We start from the raw sequence: 25,192 nt of genomic DNA, 5'->3' as shown, positions 1-25,192 counted from the left end.
TGCAAGTGAAACATTGTAGATCACCTATAACCACGCCGCTAACATCTCCCCATGTCATTCCTGTGGTTTATTGATTTAAATATCCATATTTCCCTCCGCGTACAAAAAAAACCCCTGCACATTCATCATTGCGGGGAGGCTTTCTGACCCCGGAACTCGTGCCGCTTGTCAGAAAGTATTCGAGCTGGAGGTGGACTGAGCTCACCGCGTTTATTTGTGTTTTATTATTCATTGCTTGGATGAACCTCTCGGTTACGCCAGCCAAAGGTTGTCGTAGTAAATCACCCACACGCTGAGCTGAGGCTGCGTGTTGTTCTTGGCTCTCGGAGTCAAGGAGCAGTGCAAACAGAGGCCGTTTCAGAACTGTAACTGCGGGCTTGAGCCTTTTAACGCGCTTCCGATAACTTGCCCACTCAGATACATTGTCGGATCATTTTCATTCTCGCCTCATTCCAAGAAACGTATGTCAACAACTTTTAAGCTCATTCGTCATACATAGGCATCTGAATCAATGGAAAATATCACACACGTGGATTAGTTTTTGTGGATTGATTGATTGATTCAATTGATTTTTTAATTTATATTTTATCCCAACTGCAGCTAACAAAATCTATCGCTCGCATTTGCAGAAGCATTTTATGTTGTAAGCAGTTGCTCTCTATTCCAAAGTAACCCACAAGTATGCCACTGGTTGCTAGCAATCCCATTTGGTTGTGGGATGAGCATCGATTGCTGGTCCCGCCTGCCTTCCCTATATAGCCAGCGAGCAGTTGTATCACCTGACGGTTCCGCAGTTGCAGCGACACTCCCGTTGAACTGCTCCTGAAGGGTTTGTTGTTCCCTCTCCTCTTATCAGTCCGGGAATCGTGGTTAGTCTGTGAACCTGCAGAGGGAGCAACACCACTGCTGCACAAAGTCTTCCTCATAAACCACTGCAAGTCACACACACAACACTGTTCTAAAAAACTGCCAAACTCGAACAGAGAAATTTAAAGAGCTGTGAAGGTCCGCGGTCTTTAAAGGTAATACAAATATATTTCTATAGTCCTTCAGTAAGCGATAAAATTAATTTAAATACTGGTTGTAATTACATGTGTATCTGTATTTTACTTGTATGCCTGTTCATTTAAATATCTGACAATCTCTTTCTGAATATACTTAAAATATGGAAATCGATATTCATACATACAGGCTTTGAAATGTATGAAAATGCCGAAGATAACAGATATGTGGAACATTGTGTTTAAATATGGAGGGAATTTTGAAATTATCAAGTTATTGAATACATTTAAGCCAATGAATACAATGCAATATAAATATAGAAATATACTCAATTTAGAAATACCTGTGAAAGGATCTATAAACCATAAATATTTTGTTTTCCACACTATTCTCTACTGCTTGTCAAGACTTGTAAAAATGTTGTTAGATTGAACTTGAACTTGTTCCAAATGAGTGTAAAAACACCCTTTATGTTCTTCAAGTATTTCTCAAATAATACATTCATTATAAAGCACTGTTGGAATTTGTATTTTATTAGTGACTGCATGCTATTGTTGTTACTTAGATACAAGATGTTGCAATGGTATTTGCTGGTCACATTTATGTTGCATGGTACATCCTCGCAAGAAACTGGTGAAACGACCACATACACGGTAAGACACCTTTAAGAATTGTGCAGACATTTAAAGACCACAAAATACTTAAAAATGAAATCAACAACTGTATTTTAATTGACAAATAACTATGTGATGATAAAACTGTTTTCGGCTGCAAGGATATATTTACATTTGTGCGCAAATGTGCACACTTTTTATAATTTATCAGTTGTTCTTCAGCAAATTCATCGCTGGGTTAGTAAATGGCAATTCTCTTAGTTTGAATGGATTTTTCTCGCTATGATGCATACTATTATTATTTACCAATTAATGCAAGTGTGGTGCTGTACTTTGATACTCCCTCTGCTTTATATTCCTACAGCAATGTACAGATGGTTACCAATGGGATCCTGAAAAGCAACAGTGCAGAGGTGAGATAGTACATTTAGAAAAACTGGGATTTATTTTCCCTGTCCATTTTTCTGTGTAAGTTTTACATTGTATAGTAAACGCACTAAAACTAATTGTGACGTACAATTTGGGTTATATTTATGAATGAGCAATTAGAAATCTGATGAATACATAAATAAAATCAAAAACTGTATCTGCAAAAAAAAATTGGAAATAAAATCATTTATCATTTCATGAAAATAATTTACAATTTTGTTGAAAAAGCCTGAATGATGCCTAGCTAATATGCTATTTGGTCAGCATCTTGAAGCAAAAGAGGGATAATTCCATCTTTTCCACTATTTCTCTTTGAAAATAAATTGCTAATAAAGAATTTGAATTAAACCACCTCTGTAGTCCTTCCACTGTTTATTTCGTCATCATCTATACTCCTTGGTTATAGAAACAAATTGGCCTGCCACTCACCCAGCACTTGGATATCAATGCGTCCAAAAATTATTTGAATCTGGAAAGTTGCTTTTTTTTTTTTTCCCCTGAGGGCCTATCAATGCAAAATTCTGTACCGTCCAACCCAAGATGCTCTGTACAATAGATGCATGCACTGTTTCTCCACCGCATTGCAGAACCAATAGAGGTAAGCAGGTTGGTCACAGATCCAGGTCAAGAATCTTGGGGAGAGCTATAAGCGCGAGAGTGAGATGGTAAATTTTGGAGACTGGGACCGTGAAAGTTTGGTTGGGAAGCACGTATGGTCATGATTGTCTGCTGAAGGATTCAGGCTTGGACTGGGATAGAGAAGTCACATTAGGGGATGTGGAATCTGAAGAGAAAGGATAAGTTTTAAATTAAAGCTAGATTAAGCCTTAGCCTTAGGTTGGGTATCTGGTCAAACAGTTTCCTTTCACCTTGCTCTTAAAAGAGACTTGCATGTCTTGCAAAGACCTGGTTCTACTTGAGTGGTCTACAAGTGGCTTGTGAAAGTCACACAAACATTGCATTCCACAGTGGTGTTTTTGAACCCGTGTTTGCTCCGATTTACTAGTTCACACTTCGACCCACATTGTGAACATAGAGTCATAGAGTAATGCAATATGGAAACGGGCTCTTCAGCTCAACTCCTCCATGCCAATCAAGTAGCCCAACTGAGCTAGTCCCACTTGCCTGCGATGGACCATAGTCCTCTAAACCTTTCCTAGTAGTGTGCCTATTCAAGTGTCTTTCAGGTGTTGTAATTGTACCGGCTTCTGCAACCTCCTCTGGTGCTCATTCCATATACACACCACCCTCGGTGTGTGAAGAAGCTACTGCTTGGGTCCTGTTTTAAGTCCTTCCTCTCTCATCGTAAACCTATGCCCTAGGGGAAGGGGTAGGCTGTGGCTATTCATCTTATCTATGCCCCCTAACGATTTATAAACCTCTGCAAGGTCACCTTTGGCCTCCAGGGAAAAAGACCCAGCCTCTCCTTATACCATCCAAACCCAGAGACTTTCCAGTTTAATGACATCCTTAATAAATAGGACAACCAGAACTGTATACAGTATCCCATGTGTGGCTTTGCCAATGTCTTAAACATCTCCATCATGACATCCCTATTCCTATACTCAATACCCTCAACAATTAAGAAGGCATTATGCCAAATGCCCTCCCCCCCCCCCCATGCTGCCACAAACATGGAGTTATGTACTTACACCCCCTAGGTTTCTCTGTGCTATGACATAACCCAGGGCCCTACCATTTACTGTGTATGTCCAGCCCTAGTTTGTCTTACCAAAATGCAACATCTCATATTTATTGGAATTAAACTCCATCTGCCACATAGTCATAGAGTGCTACAGTGTGGAAACAGGCCCTTCGGCCCAACTTGCCCACAACGGCCAACATGTCCCACAACAGCCAACATGTACACTTGTCCCATCTGTCAGCCTTTGGTCCATATCCTTCCAAACCTATCCTATCCATGTAATAGGACCTGAGCCCATTGGCCCAGTTGATCAAGATCTAGTTGTGTTTAAATTCTTCACTGTATTCTTCCAATTTTCAATCAACAATTTTATTTCAACTGCAAACTTACTAACCATTTACATGCACATTAATATTGTAAACAGTGAACCCAGTATCAATCCCTGTGGCACACCACTTGTTACAGATCTTCAGTCTGAAAAACAAACCTCTACCACCACCCTTTAATCCGACCTTCAATCAATTTGTGTGTGCAATTGGCTAGCTCATCCTGGATCCTATGTGATCTAAACCTCCTTGCCAGCTTCCAATGCAGTACCTGGTCAAAGACCGTGCTAAGGTTCACGTAGACAATGTACTACCCTCATCAATATTCTTGGCTACCTCTTCGAAGAACGTAGAAATATTTGGGAGACGCAATTTCTCATGCACAAAACTATGTGGATCATCCCTAATCACTCTTTGCCTTGGATCCTGTCTCTCAGAAACCCATCCAATAACTTTCTCACCACTAATGTTAGACTCACCAGTCAGTAGTTCCCAAGTTTTTTCTTACAGCCTTTGTTAAATAGAGGCATTATGTTAGCCCGTCTTCTGGCACCTTGCCCTTGGCTATCAATGAAACAAATATCTGTGACAGGGAGTCAATTTCTTCCCTAGCTTCTCATAATGGCCTGGCCATGTATATTTTAAAAAGTAAGCATTTATAGGTCTAACATGCCCACTCCTGGGGTGGGAGTTTGCAACCTTCACGTGGTCCGCCCTGTTTCAATGAATGCAATCAACTTGGTGTGCACAATCAAATAGAACAAGTTGTCCTACAACTTTAGGCTGTGCATGCCATATGCAAGACTTACCCACTCTTACTGTTGGACTTCGGGAGTGGCGTGAACTTGGATTGTTCTTTCTGAAAGGGTTTCTATGATTCTATGCAGCAAAAATGACTTTACAAAATAGTTTTTCACATGTTAAGTGTTTTTTTTTTAAATTGTTTTTCAGATGTTGATGAATGTGAGACTATTCCTGATGCATGCAAAGGAGAAATGAAATGCATCAACCATTATGGAGGATACTTGTGTCTGCCTAAAACAGCTATCATTATCACGAATAGTAGTGGTGAAAGTAGGAATGTTCCTTTAACCACTCTTGCGCCTGTTCATGTCCCTGTTCCTACTCGACGGCCATACTCAAATCTACCTCGCGTCCTGCAACGACGATGTCCACATGGCTTTGCACTCAATGATCAAAACCAGTGTAAAGGTAAGACAGTAGTATAGCAATTTGATTATAATCGGATATTTGTTGAATAGGAGTGGTGATGGTGTGGCCACTTCATTTATTGCATAATTAATCATTATTCCAATGCAACATATTCAGCTGTGAATGCTATAACATAATCATATACAAACTGATTCCATATTTCCCCAGAACATGAACTGGCATGTTATTGCTTTTCTTTCACTTGGCATTTTGGGAAACCTGTTACTGCTTCAGATTATTTCTTGCCAACAACAAAATTCATGAGCAATTGGTTCTCTGTGGGAATCCAGAAGGATGCAAAGTTCAAGTACAGAAGGCAGGCAATATCGCCGTCTCTCTCCTTCTAAATGTTTCTTGTATTTTTAAACAATGAAGTTACTTTCTGCACGTTATGTAATGGATTGCTTTTCTATACAGCACTGTGACAAGCAGCATCTAGAGGGTTTCCAATGACCAGGAGCTTAATTGTTGATACTATTAAGTGCAGCCCAGAGACAGAGTACCATGTAATGTCTGACTCGCCTCCTAATTCCCCAGGTTATCCTCCAGTCTTCCGGTACGTCACTCAAGGCTAATGCTTCTTTACCATCTTTAGAACATAATCAAGACTTTGATGAAAGTAACATAGAAATATAGAAAATAGGTGGTGTAGGCCATTCGGCCCTTCGAGCCAGCACCGCCATTCAATATGATCATGACTGATCATCCAAAATCAGTATCCCGTTCCAGTTTTCTCCCCATAGACCCTTGATTCTGTTAGCCCTAAGAGCTATATCTGACGTTCTCTTAGGAGCTTGGATTAATACAGCTATAACAATTGTGAAGAAACACATCTTCAACTCTAGAAGAAGGATAGCAGACCACTACTTGAAAATTCAAAATGTCCCACTCCATCTTAACATGGAAAACTGCACCGGTCTTTTATCATCTTTGTGTTAATTACTGGAGCGCTCTAGTTCTATGCATTATTGGAGCAGCTTCATCGTAAGGTCTGCAAGACAATGGCTCTCAGATACTATCTTCTCAAGCACCATTAGGTGGGTAATAAAGGCTGGCAATACCCACTTCAATAAAAATAATAATAAATGCAAGGATCTATAATCTGCTTAGAGCCAATTTCTATGTCTTGAGTGTGTAATTGGAGCATTGAACAATCAAATCAACTAGATCTCATTAACATTCAAGGAAGTTTACAGGCAAATCACACACTTTCCTGGCTTCAATGAGTCCATGAGTTAACAAGTATCAACAAAAATAGAGCAAGTATTTTTTTTTTTTTTACAAATATACTGTTCGAACCTACAGGTAGGTTAGGCAAAGCCAAACATGAGCTCTGAGGAGAAGGATTAAATGAAGAATTTAATGCAGCAGCCTGCAGAAAAAAGATGTCTTGCAGATTCCACAATTAAATGTTTAAGATATTAGGCAAATCTACAGAAAACACGTGCACTTGCATGGAGGAGGCTGTCATTAACTTTGCACAAACTCTACAATAAACTAATTATATTCAGCATGGAAGCAATGGAAACTCTGCTTGTAATCCCAACTGTGTTTGATGTTAGTTTCCTTTTGAGGACGAGTCTTTTTCCCTCTTTCTTCTTCCAGTAGTGTGGCATGCAATGTATTGCAAGGGAATGTTGATGATGTACTTGTCCGGGAGCAATAAAGACCCGAAGAACTTGTTACACCGGGCATTAGATGCTTTTACAACTTGGAACAAAAGAAAATCACTGCAGAGATATACCAACCGGCAGAAAAATCAATCAGCAACTAATTGCTCTGTAGCTGGTGATCCCTTTAAATAGCATTAATCTTTCCTGCTGTTTAACAAATGTCCAGCCAAGCAGGATTAAAATGGCTTTGGCAACTTCCCCTTTCTGAAGTCCTTGGATTATATACAGTGAGCAAGAGGCTGTCGTTATAGCAGGACTCAAGCAGATGGCTGAAGAGCTGGTGATGGGGGGGGGGGGGGGAGATTAGGTTTCTTGAACCACTGGGATCCCTTCTGGGGCAAAGGTGACCTGCTAAAAGACAGACTAGTTGCATCCGACCTGGAAAGGGATCAACATCCTGGCAGGGAGATATGCTAGAAGCTTCTCAGCTTCTTCTAAGCTTGTCTGGCAGGGGACTCGCAGTTGTTGTGTAACAAATAGGAAAGTCAAAGCAAATAGAGTCATGGAGCCATAAGCATGGAAACAGGCTCTAGCGTCCAACTCGTCCTTGCCAACCAACATGCTTTTTAAGCTAATCCCATTTGTATATGTTTGCCCCCTATACCGCCAAACCTTTCCTATCCCTGCACCTGTCCAAGTGTATTTTTGATGTTATTACATCTGACTCGTCTCCTTCCACTTTCAGTGTATTACATATAATCACCAGCCAAGTTGCCCCTCAGATTCCTATTAAATATTTTCTCTCTCACCTTAAACGTGCCCTCTAATTCTGGGTTTCTCTACTCTGGGGTGCGTTCACCCTATCTGTTCCCCTCATGATTTTATGATCTCTATACGATCGCCCCTCAGCATCCTTCGCTCCAAGAAATAAAGTCTTACTCTGCCCAAACTCTTACTACAGCTCAGGTCCTGGAATTATGGTAACATATATATTCCCTGCACTCTTTCTATGTTAATGCCATCTTTCCTATAGCAGTGACCAAAACTGAACACAGTACTCCAAGTGCAGCCTCACCAATAACTCTAACTTAATATTCTGACCTTCCTGATGATGAAGACTTCTTCACCATCCTATCTGCCTGCAACAACACTTTCATAGAACTATGCACCTGTACTCCTAGATCTCTGCACACTGCAACACTCGCCAGGGCCCTACCATTTACTGTAAAGGTCCTGCCCTGGTTTTAATTCAGATAAGTGCAATTCAGATTGCACTTATCTGAATTAAACTCTATTAGCCAGTCCTCGGCTCACTTACCCTGCTGATCAAGATCCTGATGTCATTTCTGCTAACCATCTACACTGTCTATGACACGTGTTTTTTGTGTCATCTGCAAACTTACAAATTCATGCCTAGTATTTTCTCATCTAAATGACACACAGCAATGGGCCCAGCAATGACCCCTGGGGTACGCCACTAGTCACAGGACTTCAGTTTGAGAAACCACCGTCTACCAACATCCTCTGCTTCCTATCATGAGACTAATTCTATATCCAGTCAGCTAACTCTCCCTGGATCCCATGCGATCTAACCTTGCAGCGCAACCTGTGGAATCTTATCATAGGCCTTACTGAAGTCCATGTAGACAATGTCTATGGCCTTGCTCTCATTGACCTTCTTGGTTACTTGTTCAAAATACTCAATCAAATCAATCAATAAAATATAGAAGTTAAAGCAAGCATGTCTAGTAGGCAAGCCAGACATGGACAGTATAGGAGGCAAGGAAGGTCTCATGGGCTAAACAGTATATATTTTAATGCAAGGTCTGATGAGTAGCAGAGATGAACCGTGGGCATGGATTGGCACATGGGATTGTGATTTAATAGGAATTACAGAAATATGGTTGTGGGATGGGTAGCACTGTCAGCTGAATGGTCCGGGGTACAAATGCTACAGGCATGGTAGAGGTGGGGGTAAGAGAAGAGGGGTGTTATTGTATTGATTAGAGAGAACATCACAGCTCCAGTATTTAAAAGGGCTATCACGGAGGGAGTGTCCAGTGAGGCTATGTGGGTGGAGCTTGGAAATAAGAATTTTATAAGAATTAGAGGAACAAATTTGTAGGGAGAATGCAGATAAGAGTAGGAATGATAGGTTTGCATTGGTAGATGACTTTAACTTCCCTAATATTGACAGGAGCTGAAGAATGAGATGGGGTAGAATTTGTCCAATGTGTCCAGGAATATTTTCTGAAGCAATATGTTGATGGACCTATTAGTGAAGGGACTACACTCAACCTCCTCTTAGGAAATGAGGTTGGGATAGTGGTAGATATGTCAGTGGGAGAACACTTTGTGACCAGTTCCATAATTCTATAAGTTCAAAATATGTTATATATAAAGATAGGCCTAGTCCACAAGTTGATATTCTAAATTGGGACAAGGACAATTTTGATGGGATTAGTTAAGAACTTGCAAAGGTTAATTGGGAAAGGCTGTTTACAGGTAAAGGGATGCAAGTGCGACACTTTCAAAGTGGAACGGGTGAGATTAGGGCCAGCATGCGCCTGTTTGAATGCTGGCAGAATTAGGAAACCCTGGTTTTCTATGGATATTAAGGCTCTGGTCAGGAAAAAAGAGGAGACACATGTGAGGCACATGTGGCTTCTTGGATCAAGTGAATCCCTTGTGTATAAAAGACAAAAAATGAATGTGGGATATGCATTGCAGATAAGGAGACTTAAAAAAATCCACAAGCATATTAAGAATAAAAGGGTTACGAGGGAGAGAGGATGTCCCCTACAATGACCACATTAAGGATCAGTATGGTCATCCATGTGATATTGCTGAGGGCTTCACTGTATTTACCGTGGAGAAGGACATGGAAGCTAGTATTAGCCTGAAACATATTGGTACTATCTACCTCTTTCAGAATGCTGGGGTGTAGTCCATCTGGTCCAGGTGACTTCCAACTTTCAGATTTTTCAGCTTACCCAGCAATTTCTCCTCGGTAATAGTGACTGCACTCACTTCTGCCCCCTGACTCTCTTGAAATTGTGGTGCGTTGCTGGTGTGGTGAGGGTGCTGGGTTGTCCCATTGATTGTTTTGGTAACACAATAGCGTTTAGATTGGTAAGAGGAGATGATTGTGCTCTTGAAGAGCATAAATATGATTAAGATCCTAGGGCCAGACCAGGTGCATCCTAGAATTTTGTGGGTAGCAAGGAACTGCTGCAACCCTGGCAGAGATTTTTGTATCTTCATTAGCCTTGACTGCTGGGGTAGTCCAGGACCTGGGGCCACTGTTTAAGAATAATGGGTAAGCCATTTAGAATGGAGATGAGGAAAAACTTTTTCACACAGAGTTGTGAGTGTGGAATTCTCTGCCTCAGAGTGTGGTGAAGGCCGGTTATCTGGATGCTTTCAAGAGAGAGCAAGACAGAGCTCCTAAAGATAGCGGAGTCAAGGGATGTGGGGAGAAGGCAGGAATGGGGTATTGATTGTGGATGATCAGCCATGATCACATTGAATGGCGGTGCTGGCTCGAGGGGTCGAATGGCCTATTCCTGAAGCTATTGTCTATTGTTTATTAGGATGGGAAACGTATTGGAGGGGATTCTGAGAGACAGCATTTATTTGTATTTGGACAGGCAACAACTGCTATGGGATAGTCAGCATGGGTTTGAGTATGGAATATAACGTCTCACGAGTTTGACTGAGTTTTTTGAGCTTGTAGTCAAGAGGATCGATGAGGGCAAGGTAGTGGATGTTACCAACATGGACTTTAGCAAGGTGTTGACAAGCTCCCGCATGGTTTATCCAGAAGATTAGAAAACCTTGGATGTTGGGTGATCTTAACGGTAGGAGGCAGAGGATGGTCGTGTAGAGTTGCTTTTTAGATTAGACACCTGTATGAATGGTGTGCCACAGGGATCACTACTGGCAGCTTTTATTGTTCACTCAGACAATTTCAAAGTGATGTGTTTTGGGAAGTTAAACCAGGGCAGGGTATACGCAGTGAGTGGCATGGGAATAATCTGTGAATGGGGGAAGTGGCATCCATCCGTTGGCTCCAGACCTGATGATTAAAACTTGTTTATCTAGTTGAGAGTACTCTATCTTTGCTACTGTCAGTGTAAGGGATGTAAACCCTATTGTGTTACCAAACCCATCTTCCATTCAAAGGGATCATGCCAGAAATTCACGACAGTCAGGGAGGGGGCAGTCGCTATTACTGACGAGAAGGAGCTTGGGAAGCTGGAAGGTCTTAAAGTCACCTGGACCAGATAGATTACACCACAGGGTTCTGAAAGAGGTAAATGTTAAGATTGTTGAGGCATTTGAAAAATCGCTTGAGTCAGGAATGGTTCCAGAGGAGTGGAAAATCACAAATGTAACTCCACTGTTTAAGAAGGGAACGTGGAAAAATACAGGAAATTCTAGGCCAGGTAGTCTGGCTTCTGTAGTTGGTAAAATTTTAGAGTCCATTATTAAAGATGAGGTCTTGGAAGCGCATGATGGGCTGAAGTCTGCATGGTTTTGTTATGGGGAGATCTTGCCTGATAAATCTGTTGGAGTTCTTTGAGGAATTAACAAGCAGGATAGACAAAGGAGAGGCAGTGGATGTTGTTTACCTGGATTTTCAGAAGGCCTGGAGTAAAGTGCCACCGGTGAGGCTGCTAAACAAGATAGGAGTCCATGGTATTAGAGGCAAGTTACTTTCAGGAACAGTTTCTTACCAACTGTTATCAAGCAACTGAATGGTCTTTTCATCAGTAAGAGTGTGTTTCTGAGCTCCCATCCACCTCTTAGACCCCCTTCGGTCATGGCTGATCATGGGTGCCTCCAGGGTTGGAGGATGCCAGTGCATGTCTTATTTTAACGTGGGGAGACTGGTGCACAGACAGCCACCACACAGTCCTTGACAGATCTGGGTCAGGATCCAGTAACATGGAGTCCAAGACGACTGGAGACCCTTTTCTGCTGCAGCCTTCATCCGCCTTCCCAGCCATTGTGACGCTCCACTAAGGTCAGCCATTGTCCTCAGCCTATTCAACCGTTGAGGTCTTGGTTGGATTGCTCTTTGTCAGAGTCCTCCCCCTCGACTTTACCGTCATAGGTGGCCCAACCAGGCGCATAGCTCCAGATGACATCGCTCTCCATCCACCTCACTGGTGACCTTTGAACTATCTTTAATCAGATTTTATTGGACCTCAGTTATATCTTGCACTAAATGTTGTACGCTGTCTCCTTTATCTGTGCATTGTGAACAGCTTGATTGTATTTATGCATAGTCTTTTCTTTGACTGGAGAGCATGCAAACAAGCTTTTAACTGTACCACATGTGACATGTACATGTGACATTAATAGCCTAAACTAAACTAGCATGGATAGAAGATTGGCTGAGTGGCAGAAGACAAAGAGTGGGTATAAAGGGGGCCTTTTCTGGTTTGCTGCCAATGGTGTTCCGTGGGGGTTGATGCTGGGTCTGTTACTTTTCATGTTACATGTTAATGATGTGGTTGAGTCTATTTGGGAATTGATGGCTTTGTGGCCGTATTTGCAGATGATATGAAGATCGGTGGAGGGCAAGTGGTGTTGCGGAAGCAGGGAGGCTGTAGAAGGACTTGGACAGGTTGGGAGAATGGGCAAAGAAGGGGCAAATGGAATACAGCTTGGCAAAGTGTACTGTCATGCACTCTGGTAGGAGGAATAAAGGGGTAGACTATTTTCAAAATGGGGAGAGGATACAGAAATAGGAGGTGCAAAGGGACTTGGCAGTTGTGGTGCAGGATTCCAAAAAGGCTAATTTGCAGGTTGAGTCAGTAAGGAACGCAAATGCAATGTTAGCAGTCATGTCGAGGGGACTAGAACATAAACACAAGGATGTAATGCTGAGGCTTTATCAGGCACTGGTGAGGCTACAATTATAATATTAAGAGCAGTTTTGGGCCCCATATCTGAGGAAGGACATTTAAGAGAATGACCCCGGGGGTGATGATTAACATATGAGGAGCATTTGAAGGCTCTATCCTGTACTCGCTGTAGTTAAAAAGGACAAGGGGGGGATCTCATTGTAAACTACCAGATAATAAAAGCCCTAGATAAAGTGGACGTGGAATTCCAGTAATAGAACCAGAGAGCACAACCTCAGAATAAAAGGATTTACCTTCAAGATGGAGATGAAGAGCAATTTCTGTAGCCAGATGATGGTGAATTTGTGGAATTTCAGGCAGCTGTGGAGGCCAAGATATTTTCATGGCAGAGATTGAGAGGTTCTTGATTAAGAAGGGCATCAAAGGTTATGGTGAGAAGACAGGAGAATGGAATTGAGAGGGAAAATAGATCAGACATGATTGAATAGTAGAGTAGACTAGATGGGCTGAGTGGCCTAATTCTGTTCCTTATGGCGATGCATCACAAAATAAGTTGTACTCTCTTTCTGTTGACTAGGTCCCAGCATATCAATAGACTGTGTAGCAAGTTTTAAAATACCCATAACTTTTTTTGGGGCTTCAGCAAATGTCTACTTCAATCTTTAAGCAGCAATTGATATCAGGTACTTCATATGAGGTAATTCAACAACTCTGTTATGCATTCGGTTCATTTAAACTGATTGTGGTGAGCACATTCATAGTGGCTTTTCCCCTCATCTTGAACTAGGTGTTGTCCTTTAATAGCCACAGTGAGAAGTAGTGTATTTCATTCATGAATAAGATTCACTTCTTTCCCTTTGAATGTTGGCCTGTCATTTTCAATCTGCTCAACATTCCATCCACATCCTGCAGGTGTTCATCTCTGCAGGTTCCTGTGACCTTGGAAATGCTTCATGGCTGCCCCTTCCAAGGATCTCTGAAAGTCAACAGGTGTAGAAACTCCAAAGGGGTGGTTGCTAAATTGTATATTTTAGTCCTTATATCTGTTGGCTGTCAAATACAAGCTAGACTGATCCTCTAACACTATCTGATATGTGTAACTCGTGTCCAATTTAGTGAAATGCTAGTCCTTCAGTCAAAACTGGAAATAAGACTGTTGAAGGAAGTGATACTGTTTTAGGGATGAGATGATTAACAGTTAGTTTGTAATGTCCACATATCCAGATGGATCCATCGTGGCAAAATGGGTGCTATCTATCCAGAGTACTTAGCATGTTTAATAACTTTCTCAACCAGTAGCCAGCAATTTGTGCCTCCAATTTTACTTACATTAAATCGGTCAATGTGAATTTTGGTTTGTGTGCACTTCAGCTAGTGTTTAATAACTTAGACTCATAGAGCATGGAAACTGGCCCTTTGGCCCAACTTGCCCATGCCATTCAAGATGACCCATCTGCAGTTGTCTCGCCTGGCCCCATTTGACCCATATCCCTCTAAACCTCCTCACATCTCCTGAAATGTTCAGGCCTCATGCATTATGATGCCATGCTTGTTCTTCCAATCCAAGATAATTCCTTTCAGCAAGCATATTCCCAGAGGGCTTAGACCAGAACCTACCACAACTATTCATGATAATGTATCAACCTATCTGTGATATTTTACTAAATTATCAGTATCCACTACTACTTCAATACTCTCACCTGTACATGTTTTAAGAACTAACTGTGCCTTTTTAAGTTCAGGCAGAGTATTTTCTGTGAAGATAATGCAAAGCCCATGTCAACTCTCTGTCTTTCACTTACATGGCAACAATCAATGGTTCTTTTATTCTCAGCCCCCTTTCCCAATAAACATTGTGAACACTTCCTTTGCATTACACACTTTTTACATGGTGCATGTAAAGGAAACTTGAGCACTCTTCTTTAAACATTTCTTTCTTTCTGGTTGTTTGGCTAACTTTTCTTCATTTATTGCTACAAGCCAAGGCAGTATGGCCTTTTTGTGACTTTTTTTAGCTTGATTAAGCAACCAGATGGCATATATTTGTCTCTAACACAGGAACAGCTTTTTTAAAATGGTTAGTTTTGCTTTCGAATAGTGCATATTATCCCTTCTTCACTAGTGCACACTCTATTTATTATTAATGTCATTTGCAGCGGAGGATTGCAAAGTATATCACAATATTACTATCATGTCTGGGTTTGAGAGTAAAGAGATGTAATCAAGCCTATTGTTGTGGTCATTTAACTTTCAATATAATTTTAAAGCATGTGGTTGTTTGGTTCCTTGCATCTCAATTTTATTTTTGAAAAAAGAATTCCTCGTCAGTCCTACTTGACTTTAGAAATAATTTTGAGTTAGCAATTTGTTTTTCCTTAACCTGTAAGCAAGGTGAAAGTTTTGTCCTTCAGAGAGCTTATTGATTTCCGTCAAGTTTGTCTTACTGCGCTGAGATAAATTGAGTTAAGTGAGTCTGATCATGAATTCTATTTTACATACTCATCATACTGTAACTTAAATATAATCTACTCGTATCAGATTTCACTTCACTTTATATTTGTGAGAGTTCAAGAAGTGAACGTACAAATTACAAATATTTGTATTTGGTCATGAGGAAGTAGTAGTATTAACAGATCCGCTGCGTCACACGAGAGTTCCTTGTTTGATCCTGACACCAAGTGCCGTCTGTGTGGAGTTTTCACGTGCTCCCTGTGAATGCATGGGTTTCCTCTCGTATCACAAAGACGTGTGGGTTTGTAGGTTAGTTCTACAGCAAGACAATGATCCCAGACATACCATTAAAGCAATAAAGGTGTTTTTCAAAGCTAAAAAATGGTAAATTCCTGAGTGGCCAAGTCAATAACCCGAGCTGAACCTAATTGAGCATGCCTTTTATATGCTGAAGAGAAAACTGAGGGGGATGAGCTCCCAAAACGAGCATTAGCTGAAGATAGCTGCAATATAGGCCTGGCAGAGCATCACCAGAGAAGACACCCAGCAACTGGTGATGTCCATGAATCACAGACTTCAAGCAGTCATTGCATGCAAAGAATATGTAACAAAATACTAAAATACTAAATAAAATACTACTTTCATTTACATGACATTGCAGTGTCCCAAACATTATGGTGCCCTGAAATGGGGGGGGGAATATGTATAAACACTGCTGTTATTTCTACATGGTGAAACCAAAATGTATAAAAATGGCCTTTATTAAAATCTGACAATGTACACTTTAACCACTTGTGATTTTTTTTTCTATTACAAATCTCAAATTGTGGAGTACAGAGGCAAATAAATAAATGATGGGTCTTTGTCCCCAACATTATGGAGGTCACTGTGAATCTGATGGGTTGTGGCCTCCTTCTGAACTCTTCACGACTCCACGTGAAGTAATAGTATGGAAGAGAGGGTTGACCACTTGGGATTTCTTTGTGTTCATGGAAAAAGAGTCATACAATCAGCTGTTGACTTCTGCACTAATGGAGTGAATTTAAAAAAAAAAACCTGGATCACTTACAACATTTTTTGGTGTGAAGCCATTTGAAACTAATTTCTTTAAGTGTCCAGTTTTTAAGTGTCCAGATCCAGATTGTGTAAAAAAAATTAAGACAATTACAAACATTTTATCAAAGTGCTTAATAAAAGCATTATTCTGGAAATACTTCCCAAACCCAACAAAATCCCCCCTGGAATAGCCATGTCAAAAATAGACTTATAATAATGGACTGTAAGGAAATATCGTGATGAGATATAATATAATAATAATAATAATAATAATAACTTTATTTGTTAAGCACCTTAAAAAAACAACCAAAGCTGACCAAAGTGCTGTACAGAAAAAAGAAAACAAGCAAGACATCATAAAACAGGCAGAACAACAGAACATACAACTAACACGAGGCGCATAAATTACATACGAAAATCCAAATCATAAATTAAAATACATAAAACACGAGTACGAACCACGCAGCAAAACCAAGCAAATAAAGTAAATAAACAATTCAACACCTCACTGGTCTACAAAGGCCACGGAGAATAGATATGTCTTCAGGAGCGACTTAAAAACATATAGAGAGAAGAATGAGGTGAGGTGAGAAAATTCCAAAATGGAAACCAAATAATCAAATGGTCTACAATAACTGCAGAGAATAGAGGAAATCCCAAGCAGGTTGGGCTGCATTTCTGAACAGATAAAGATAATTACATTTGCAGGTTCCTTTGGGAAAAGCTTTGCTTGAGAGTTGACAAATGTGCTGCATGTCATTTGCTGATAGCTGTCAAAACTGCACAGCATGATAAAAGGATGGTGTTTCAAGAATGTTCATAATTGGAAATGGAACTGTTATTTTCACTCCCACTGCTATCAAGACTGAAATCATTCGTGTCAGAATGGTTCAGGATTGCTACTTTTGGGATACAACATTCGAAATGATCAAAGTTTTATTACTAGAAGCTAACATTATTAACTTAAGAAATGGCCCGGTAAATAGTCTAGCTGCTCTAGGGACAAAATATATAATTTACAACTTTTAACTTTATACTAAATGAAGTCTCTCTAATTAAAAATACATGATGAACATTAGAAGCTATTACATTTCTTTTGTTGATCCTAATAACGTTGAAATAACAAATTGAGTGTTATAATCAGGGGCAGATCCTTCAGTCTTGCTGAAGCAATATTGGGGACTGCATTCCCTTGAGCAGAAATACATTTACTCAGCATGATCATTTACCACCAGGTCACTGTGTTAATTTAATCCTTTAACCAGATCATCAGGTTCTGCAACTTTTCAAACTACAATAAATTAAAGCACCACAAAAGGGTGCAGTGATAGCATATGTGCAGAGTGTGGAAAAAGTGGTCATAATTAGCGCAATATTGGAATGAGGGAAATAATAATCTGGGCAGCATTGTGCATTCATAACCTAATGATATTTATTCTAAAGGTATCTGTAGTACTTTAATGTTACTGAAATGATTCACAAACTTTGATAGTTCTATGAATTAACCAGCTGCTTTTTGTTCCTGTTGAAATAGAATAGCCAGTTAAAATTTTGAAATAATTTACAGATTTTGAGTTCTATATATTTTTAAAAAGTGACATTCATTTGATTAATGGATAATTTCATGCAGATGCTTGTGGTTTATTTTTCCAAAACCAGCAGGCCGAGTGCTTCAGCTGGGTGTTTTTGAAATATTTTCATGCAAGGACCATTGCGTGATCAAACTTGGGCTCCAAGGGGCTTTTAATGCTGACATCATTGAAAAATCTGGAGATATTTTATGTGGAGATTAATGAAAGCTCCCATGTGTGTTGCACGGCCAGAGCTTGTTTGTACAACTACATTTATCAGAGCCAAAGTAGCCAGATAAACAAGGTCACTGGAGTGTGAGTCACATGTACCGTTATAATTACATATTTCAATGTAACACGTATTAAAATAATCAGAATTAACATGGAACTGGACGAGGTAAAGGCACATGCCCAATTATTACATATTTTATCTTTTTGGAACTCCAGCACAAGTAAGTTACCGCCTGCCTTCAATGATGGTCCATTTTCATCAAACAATTCCTTTATATCCTTCGTACATTCACCTGCTACTGGGAGTATCAGAATGGGTTGTGTGGGATACTGAGCAAAATATGCTGCAAGTATATTTTGTGTAATCTTATTTTTCTTTTACACACCCTCACAGGTGTAATCCACAGACAGAAGTCTTTGACAAAATATAAACTGACAATCTATGTTTCATTTCCAAATTCATTGACTCCTAAGTGTTGAAAAGTGGATCATATATCCAAAGCAAAAAAAAAATCAATCAATCAATTAATTGGGCAATTAATTTAAATACATTTTACAATGGTACTGGTGTTTCCATTGTTCATGTTTTTATGAGGTTATATTTATTTAATCTTCCCATCTACAACCGGCATCAAATAGAAGTTGACGACAAGAAAAAGTTAAAGAATACAAAAATAAATTCTCATTTTAAGATTTAATCCTTGGTAAACCAATCAACAAAAAATGACTAATGGAGGGCAATCAAAGGAAAAGATTAAAATGTAAACAACTGATAGGCTGCTATAATCATGCTATGTTGCGTGATTGCACAGGAATCAACCAAACCTGGACGATGATCTGGACGTTAGGAAGTGCCTATGGAACAACAACAATCATATGTGCAGGAAGGAACTGCAGATGCTGGTCCACACCAAAGATAAATACAAAATGCTGGAGTAACTCAGTGGGACAGGCAGCGTCTCTAGATATGAGGAATGGATGACGTTTCGGGCTGAGACCCTTCTTCAGACCTCGGTATCTCAACCCAAATCGCCACCCATTCCTTTTACCCAGTGATGCTGCCTGTCCTGCTGAGTTAAGGGCCTGTCCCACGAGCGTGCGCATGCGCGACCTAACGTGGTCGCTTGAGCTGTACGGCCTCGCGGGGCCGGTCCCACTTCGATCGCCGGAGCCGTATGGAGTTGTGCGGAGTTGGTCCCGACATTGCGTGGGGCTCCGGAAAACTGACAATGTTCAAAAACTCTGCGCCGCAGCCGCATTGAGGCCGTACGCACCATCTCGACGCCGTACGTCACGCGCGAACTTCCCGCGGACTTCGCTCAAACTTCACGTCACTCACTCGACTTCCGCGAGGCCCCCGCTTCTGGTTTGGTCGCGCTCGCCGCATGCAGTCGCATGCTGGTGGGACCTGCCCTTTACCGGGATCACTCGACCCCCGTGCGGCCCCCGCTTCCGGTTTGGTCGCGCTCGCCGCATGCAGTCGCATGCTCGTGGGACAGGCCCTTTACTCCAGCAGTTTGTGTCTAATAACAATTGTATTATTTATTTAAAAATTTCAAAAGTAATAGCTGTAGTGCTCAGTTTCAGATGAGTGATTTTAAGACCATAAAATATATCTGCACAATGGTTCAGTTAGAAAGTTCGAAAGAACCTGCAAACAAGTGTAATAATCAACTGCAGAGAAGAGAGAAAATCAGCTGGAGAGCCTTTCTGCTGGCTCACTGACATTTCAGAAGCAAGCTGTTGGAAAAAGTGGAACTAAAAGATGGACAGCCATGTTACACTGAAATTCAAATTACAGCAATATGTCGTATCAAGTTATCATACCATCTGAGTTTTAACAGTCCCCTATGATGTTTCCTGGTATTGCAGCCCTGCGAGGGAATCAGAACTTAAGTTTTCAAAGGCCCAAATGTGTGTAAAGCCCCCTATGAATCATTTGTCAACAAAATAATAAAAACTATTCCCAGCTAGCCCAGAGGCTGACATGCATGCTGTGCTTTGAAGGCTACACAGGAACAATTTCCTTCCCTCTTACAAAGTGGCCTCATAACACAAGAGAAAAATTACTATAGGAGCTTATCTAACATTCACTAAAATAATGACACATCTCTGATACAGAAGTTTAAGGAAATTTTGACGCAAGCTGTTTTGCTGTATTATAATTTGCTGCAACTTTTGCACTGCTCCACAGACTCTCAAAATAAAAATACTATTTCTAGCCCATTAAAGTCAATCGCTAGTTTGAGTTTGTTGAATTAAGGGAATTGTTTACACTACTGCAGAACATAAATTTTCGAATCAATCGTTGTTTATTGTTCATGACTGAAGTAGACTGCAGCTGGAAATGGATAGCTAGGAAGCATATGTCATTCGGAAGCTATCCCTCTCACGGAAAGTCTCCTGAATGCCATATTATATATTTATACTCTACTTTGTTCAAACTCTCCGACAAACTCAGATATATGTGTCTATCTACTGAAACCCATTCACGTGCTTTTCATCCACGAGATGGGAGGAGGTGCTGTGTCCATCCTTAAAAGAGTATACTGTTGGATGACAAGGCAGCTTTGGAGAAAATAATAATGTTCGTCTTCCTAGGCAGTCCCTCAGGATTGAGAATAACTTGCTTCCATTCTTGTCTGTGTGTTCAATTGATGGCTATTGTGGCCAATGTTGGAACTGGAAAGTCATCCACAGATGGCCAGGAAGTGTCAGCGCAGTTGAATGATTAGTTTGTGAGCTGGTGAGCTTCTTGCACCACACATGCAAGATTTCTGGGTGTTCTGCAGGCATAGCCTTAAGTTTCTCGATACCTTTGTTCTTTCTCCAATGTACGTGGTTGTGGGACAATAGATCCTAGGGGTCCATGGGCACGTTGTACTTTATTTAAGGCTTAAGCACATGCATGAATGATGATTTCTGTATACAGGGTAATCTCCTCCCATGACTGATCTTGGAATAGAGCAGTCTGTCTTTGGACATTTGGTATCAGATGTGTAAATGACATGACAAGCATTTGATAGCTGACTGAGTGTGATTTGGACCTCAGTGTTGGGGACGTTGAACTGGGAGAACTCATATGCTCTGGTTTGCTTATCCGTCCGGTGTTGGTGGAATTTTACTCAGTGGCTTGAGATTCCTGCTGTAGGTGGTCCAGTTTTCAAACAATGTAGAAGACAAGGATCACTTTTTCAGTGAATAAAATAATTACCAAGCTGGTGCATTCATGGCTTACATAAATGCAAACTAGATTTACGTACAGAATTGAAATGCATCTCTTTAATTTGCCCACCAAGGTTTAGGATAATGAATGATCTTGTTCTGCTTTAAGAATGAAGAAATAATTCAAAGACCACCTTTTTCACCACATACTTACAATACTTTCAGCTTAACTTTAGTGTACCTTAAGCCTTGGACCATCTCATGCCTAATACAGTTTTATCTCCTGCCAAGCACCAATCTTGATAAATGTCAACTCATCCTAAATTATGTTGCATGTATACTTAATTTTCTAGCTAATCTTCAGTGGTTCTTTGTACTTCAATTTAACATTTTCATTATTCTGTTGAAATCCCTTTAGATGCCCCTTACTGTCTCTGTAATACCAGTTTTTTTTTAAATCTTTGTTTCTACACTTTACTTGTTGTGCCTTCAGATACATGACCATGACTTCTGAAATGTTCATCTGAAAACTTAGCTATTTATTTCCTTTCCCTCCTTGAGTGAAATCCAGGTTAGCCGGGAAGTGGTGTTGGGTAAATTGGGTAAATTGAATGGATTAAAGGCCGATAAATCCCCAGAGCCAGATAGGCTGCATCCCAGAGTACTTAAGGAAGTAGCTCCAGAAATAGTGGATGCATTAGTAATAATCTTTCAAAACTCTAGATTCTGGAGTAGTTCCTGAAGATTGGCGGGTAGCAAACGTAACCCCACTTTTTAAGAAGGGAGGGAGAGAGAAAATGGGGAATTACAGACCAGGTAGTCTAACATCGGTAGTGGGGAAACTGCTAGAGTCAGTTATTAAAGATGGGATAGCAGCACATTTGGAAAGTGGTGAAATCATTGGACAAAGTCAGCATGGATTTACGAAAGGTAAATCATGTCTGACGAATCTTATAGAATTTTTCGAGGATGTAACTAGTAGCGTGGATAGGGGAGAACCAGTGGATGTGGTGTATCTGGACTTCCAGAAGGCTTTCGACAAGGTCCCACATAAAAAATTAGTATACAAACTTAAAGCACAAGGCATTGGGGGTTCAGTATTGATGTGGATAGAGAACTGGCTGGCAAACAGGAAGCAAAGAGTAGGAGTAAACGGGTCCTTTTCACAATGGCAGGCAGTGACTAGTGGGGTACCCCAAGGCTCCGTACTGGGACCCCAGCTATTTACAATATATATTAATGATCTGGATGAGGGAATTGAAGGCAATATCTCCAAGTTTGCGGATGACACTAAGCTGGGGGGCAGTGTTAGCTGTGAGGAGGATGCTAGGAGACTGCAGGGTGACTTGGATAGGCTGGGTGAGTGGGCAAATGTTTGGCAGATGCAGTATAATGTGGATAAATGTGAGGTTATCCATTTTGGTGGCAAAAACAGGAAAGCAGACTATTATCTAAATGGTGGCCGATTGGGAAAGGGGGAGATGCAGCGAGACCTGGGTGTCATGGTACACCAGTCATTGAAGGTAGGCATGCAGGTGCAGCAGGCAGTAAAGAAAGCGAATGGTATGTTAGCTTTCATTGCAAAAGGATTTGAGTATAGGAGCAGAGAGGTTCTACTGCAGTTGTACAGGGTCTTGGTGAGACCACACCTGGAGTATTGCGTACAGTTTTGGTCTCCAAATCTGAGGAAGGACATTTTTGCCATAGAGGGAGTGCAGAGACGGTTCACCAGACTGATTCCTGGGATGTCAGGACTGTCTTATGAAGAAAGACAGGATAGACTTGGTTTATACTCTCTAGAATTTAGAAGATTGAGAGGGGATCTTATAGAAACTTACAAAATTCTTAAGGGGTTGGACAGGCTAGATGCAGGAAGATTGTTCCCGATGTTAGGGAAGTCCAGGGCAAGGGGTCACAGCTTAAGGATAAAGGGGAAATCCTTTAAAACCGAGATGAGAAGAACTTTTTTCACACAGAGAGTGGTGAATCTCTGGAACTCTCTGCCACAGAGGGTAGTTGAGGCCACTTCATTGGCTATATTTAAGAGGGAGTTAGATGTGGCCCTTGTGGCTAAGGGGATCAGGGGGTATGGAGAGAAGGCAGGTACGGGATACTGAGTTGGATGATCAGTCATGATCATATTGAATGGCGGTGCAGGCTCGAAGGGCCGAATGGCCTACTCCTGCACCTAATTTCTATGTCTATGTTTCTAAGACTGTCCCTAACAGAAACATCTTTAATCAAGGCTGCAGCATAATCGTTCTTAAACTATACATAAATCTTACCCAAATACGTCTCTGTGAAGCAATTTACTGAAGGAGCAATGTAAATGTAAGTTGTTGATGCTCACAACCCAACATTTAAATAAGTCAAAACACTAAGTAAAAACTATCAATGGAGAAATAATAGAATTGACTGCTCTTTGTGAGCCAGATTATCAAGGCACGTAGTGGGCCCCAGTTTGCATGTTGGATACCCTTGGGCCAAGCAATAGCACATACAGAAGTTGCCAAAGAACATGTACCACAGAAACTGGAAGTATAAAGTATCCACAAGAGGCCAGACTGGATGCTTGCTGAAGTCATCAATAATTAAAGCAGTAAATTAATGATACTATATTTGATTTCTGTCAGAGGTCCTCAAAGACTAGAGTAGTACCTGAGGACTAGAGGATAACAAAGCAATTCATTTATTCAGAAAGAAAAATATTGTGGTAATTTTCATGGAATTAACCTGTCTGCATTTGAAAAAAATGCTGAAGAGCATTTTGTGGCTATGTGCATGTAAAGAGAACAAAAGTAGGGAACAACAAGAAAATAATTTTTAAAAAAAGCAATGAGCTTTCATTCACATAGAACCTCCCACAAGCTGAGGACCTCATGCAAAGCTTTACACATGTAAACCACTCTTGAAATAGACCATGATTGTATTGTAGATAACACAATCTTTACCACTTTATGACATGGTTTACATAAAACGTATGAAGGGCATTCATTGAGTATTAGTGTGCTAGGGATAATGTTAATTTTATTATTACAACAAATGTTTGCAACATCATAACAAAATAACTTTAACAAATTGTTTAGCCATCGTCTTGTATACCCCTTATCATGTCAAGAAATATGAAAAACCACAACACCACATTCCTGCAGAATGTCATGAGTATAACTCAGTCACTATCATTTAACTTAATCCCAAACAGACATTCAAAACTTACTTCATTTGGGACTGATTAATGGTTATTGGTTTGATACCTAAATAACTGGTGAATTAGTTTAGCAATTGAAAACCTGTAAGTGGAAACACATTACTCGGAAAAGAATAACCACAGGTTGTCCAAATGGAATCGTTCTAAGACCCTGCTCGATTTATATTTTGGGAACAAATAAAGAAAGCATCAGGAGAGACTTTATTACTTCTTGTTGATGCTGAAAACTTGAGTGGACATAGAATTAGATAAAAGGAAATTGATTAACCTCAGTGCAACGTGGAGCAAATGTGGAGGTGAATAAATTGGGCAGATAGATTTTAACATGTCTATAAGTTTAAGATAATTAATATAAGGCAATTTCAAGAGAGTGTTAGAGAAGTGAAATAAACAAAAGATAGACACAAAAAGCTGGAGTAACTCGCCATCTCTGGAGAAAAAGAATTGGTGACGTTTCAAGTCGAGACCCTTCTTCAGGAATTAAGCAACTCTTGTGATGGATGCATCCTTTTTGGAGGCAACTATCTAGCTCAGCTTCAGACACTTAACATTCAAAATAATGAAAATAGCGGCCAGTGAATGCAAGGGAATAATGACAGTGGCTTCCCAATATACAATCTATGAAGATAATGCTAATCAAAACAAAACTTACACACTGTGCCCAAAAATGCTGGAGAAACTCAGCAGGTGCAGCAGCATCTATGGAGCGAAGGAAATAGGCAACGTTTCGGGCCAAAACCCTCTTCAGACTGTGCCTTTCATTACATAGTTTGTATGCTTGCAACATTCAATA

The 25,192-nt window shown here is 40.5% G+C and overlaps 1 protein-coding gene across 1 annotated transcript in view; it reads left to right on the top strand.

The window, feature by feature from the left end:
- Positions 1-237: 237 nt before the first annotated feature.
- LOC129699788 (EGF-containing fibulin-like extracellular matrix protein 1) overlaps positions 238-25,192 on the top strand; it is an 86,586-nt gene continuing 61,631 nt past the window's right edge. Inside the window, exons 1-4 of the mRNA XM_055639876.1 lie at positions 238-1,022; positions 1,568-1,655; positions 1,981-2,029; positions 4,968-5,228. Of these exons, the coding sequence (XP_055495851.1) occupies positions 1,575-1,655; positions 1,981-2,029; positions 4,968-5,228 (391 nt within the window). The 5' untranslated portion in view covers positions 238-1,022; positions 1,568-1,574. The remainder of the gene's footprint in view (positions 1,023-1,567; positions 1,656-1,980; positions 2,030-4,967; positions 5,229-25,192) is intronic.

This window comes from Leucoraja erinacea, chromosome 8, assembly GCF_028641065.1.
Source record: "Leucoraja erinacea ecotype New England chromosome 8, Leri_hhj_1, whole genome shotgun sequence".
In the NCBI taxonomy this organism is placed as follows: Eukaryota; Metazoa; Chordata; class Chondrichthyes; order Rajiformes; family Rajidae; genus Leucoraja; species Leucoraja erinaceus.
This window is presented reverse-complemented; position numbering and strand designations above follow the sequence as displayed.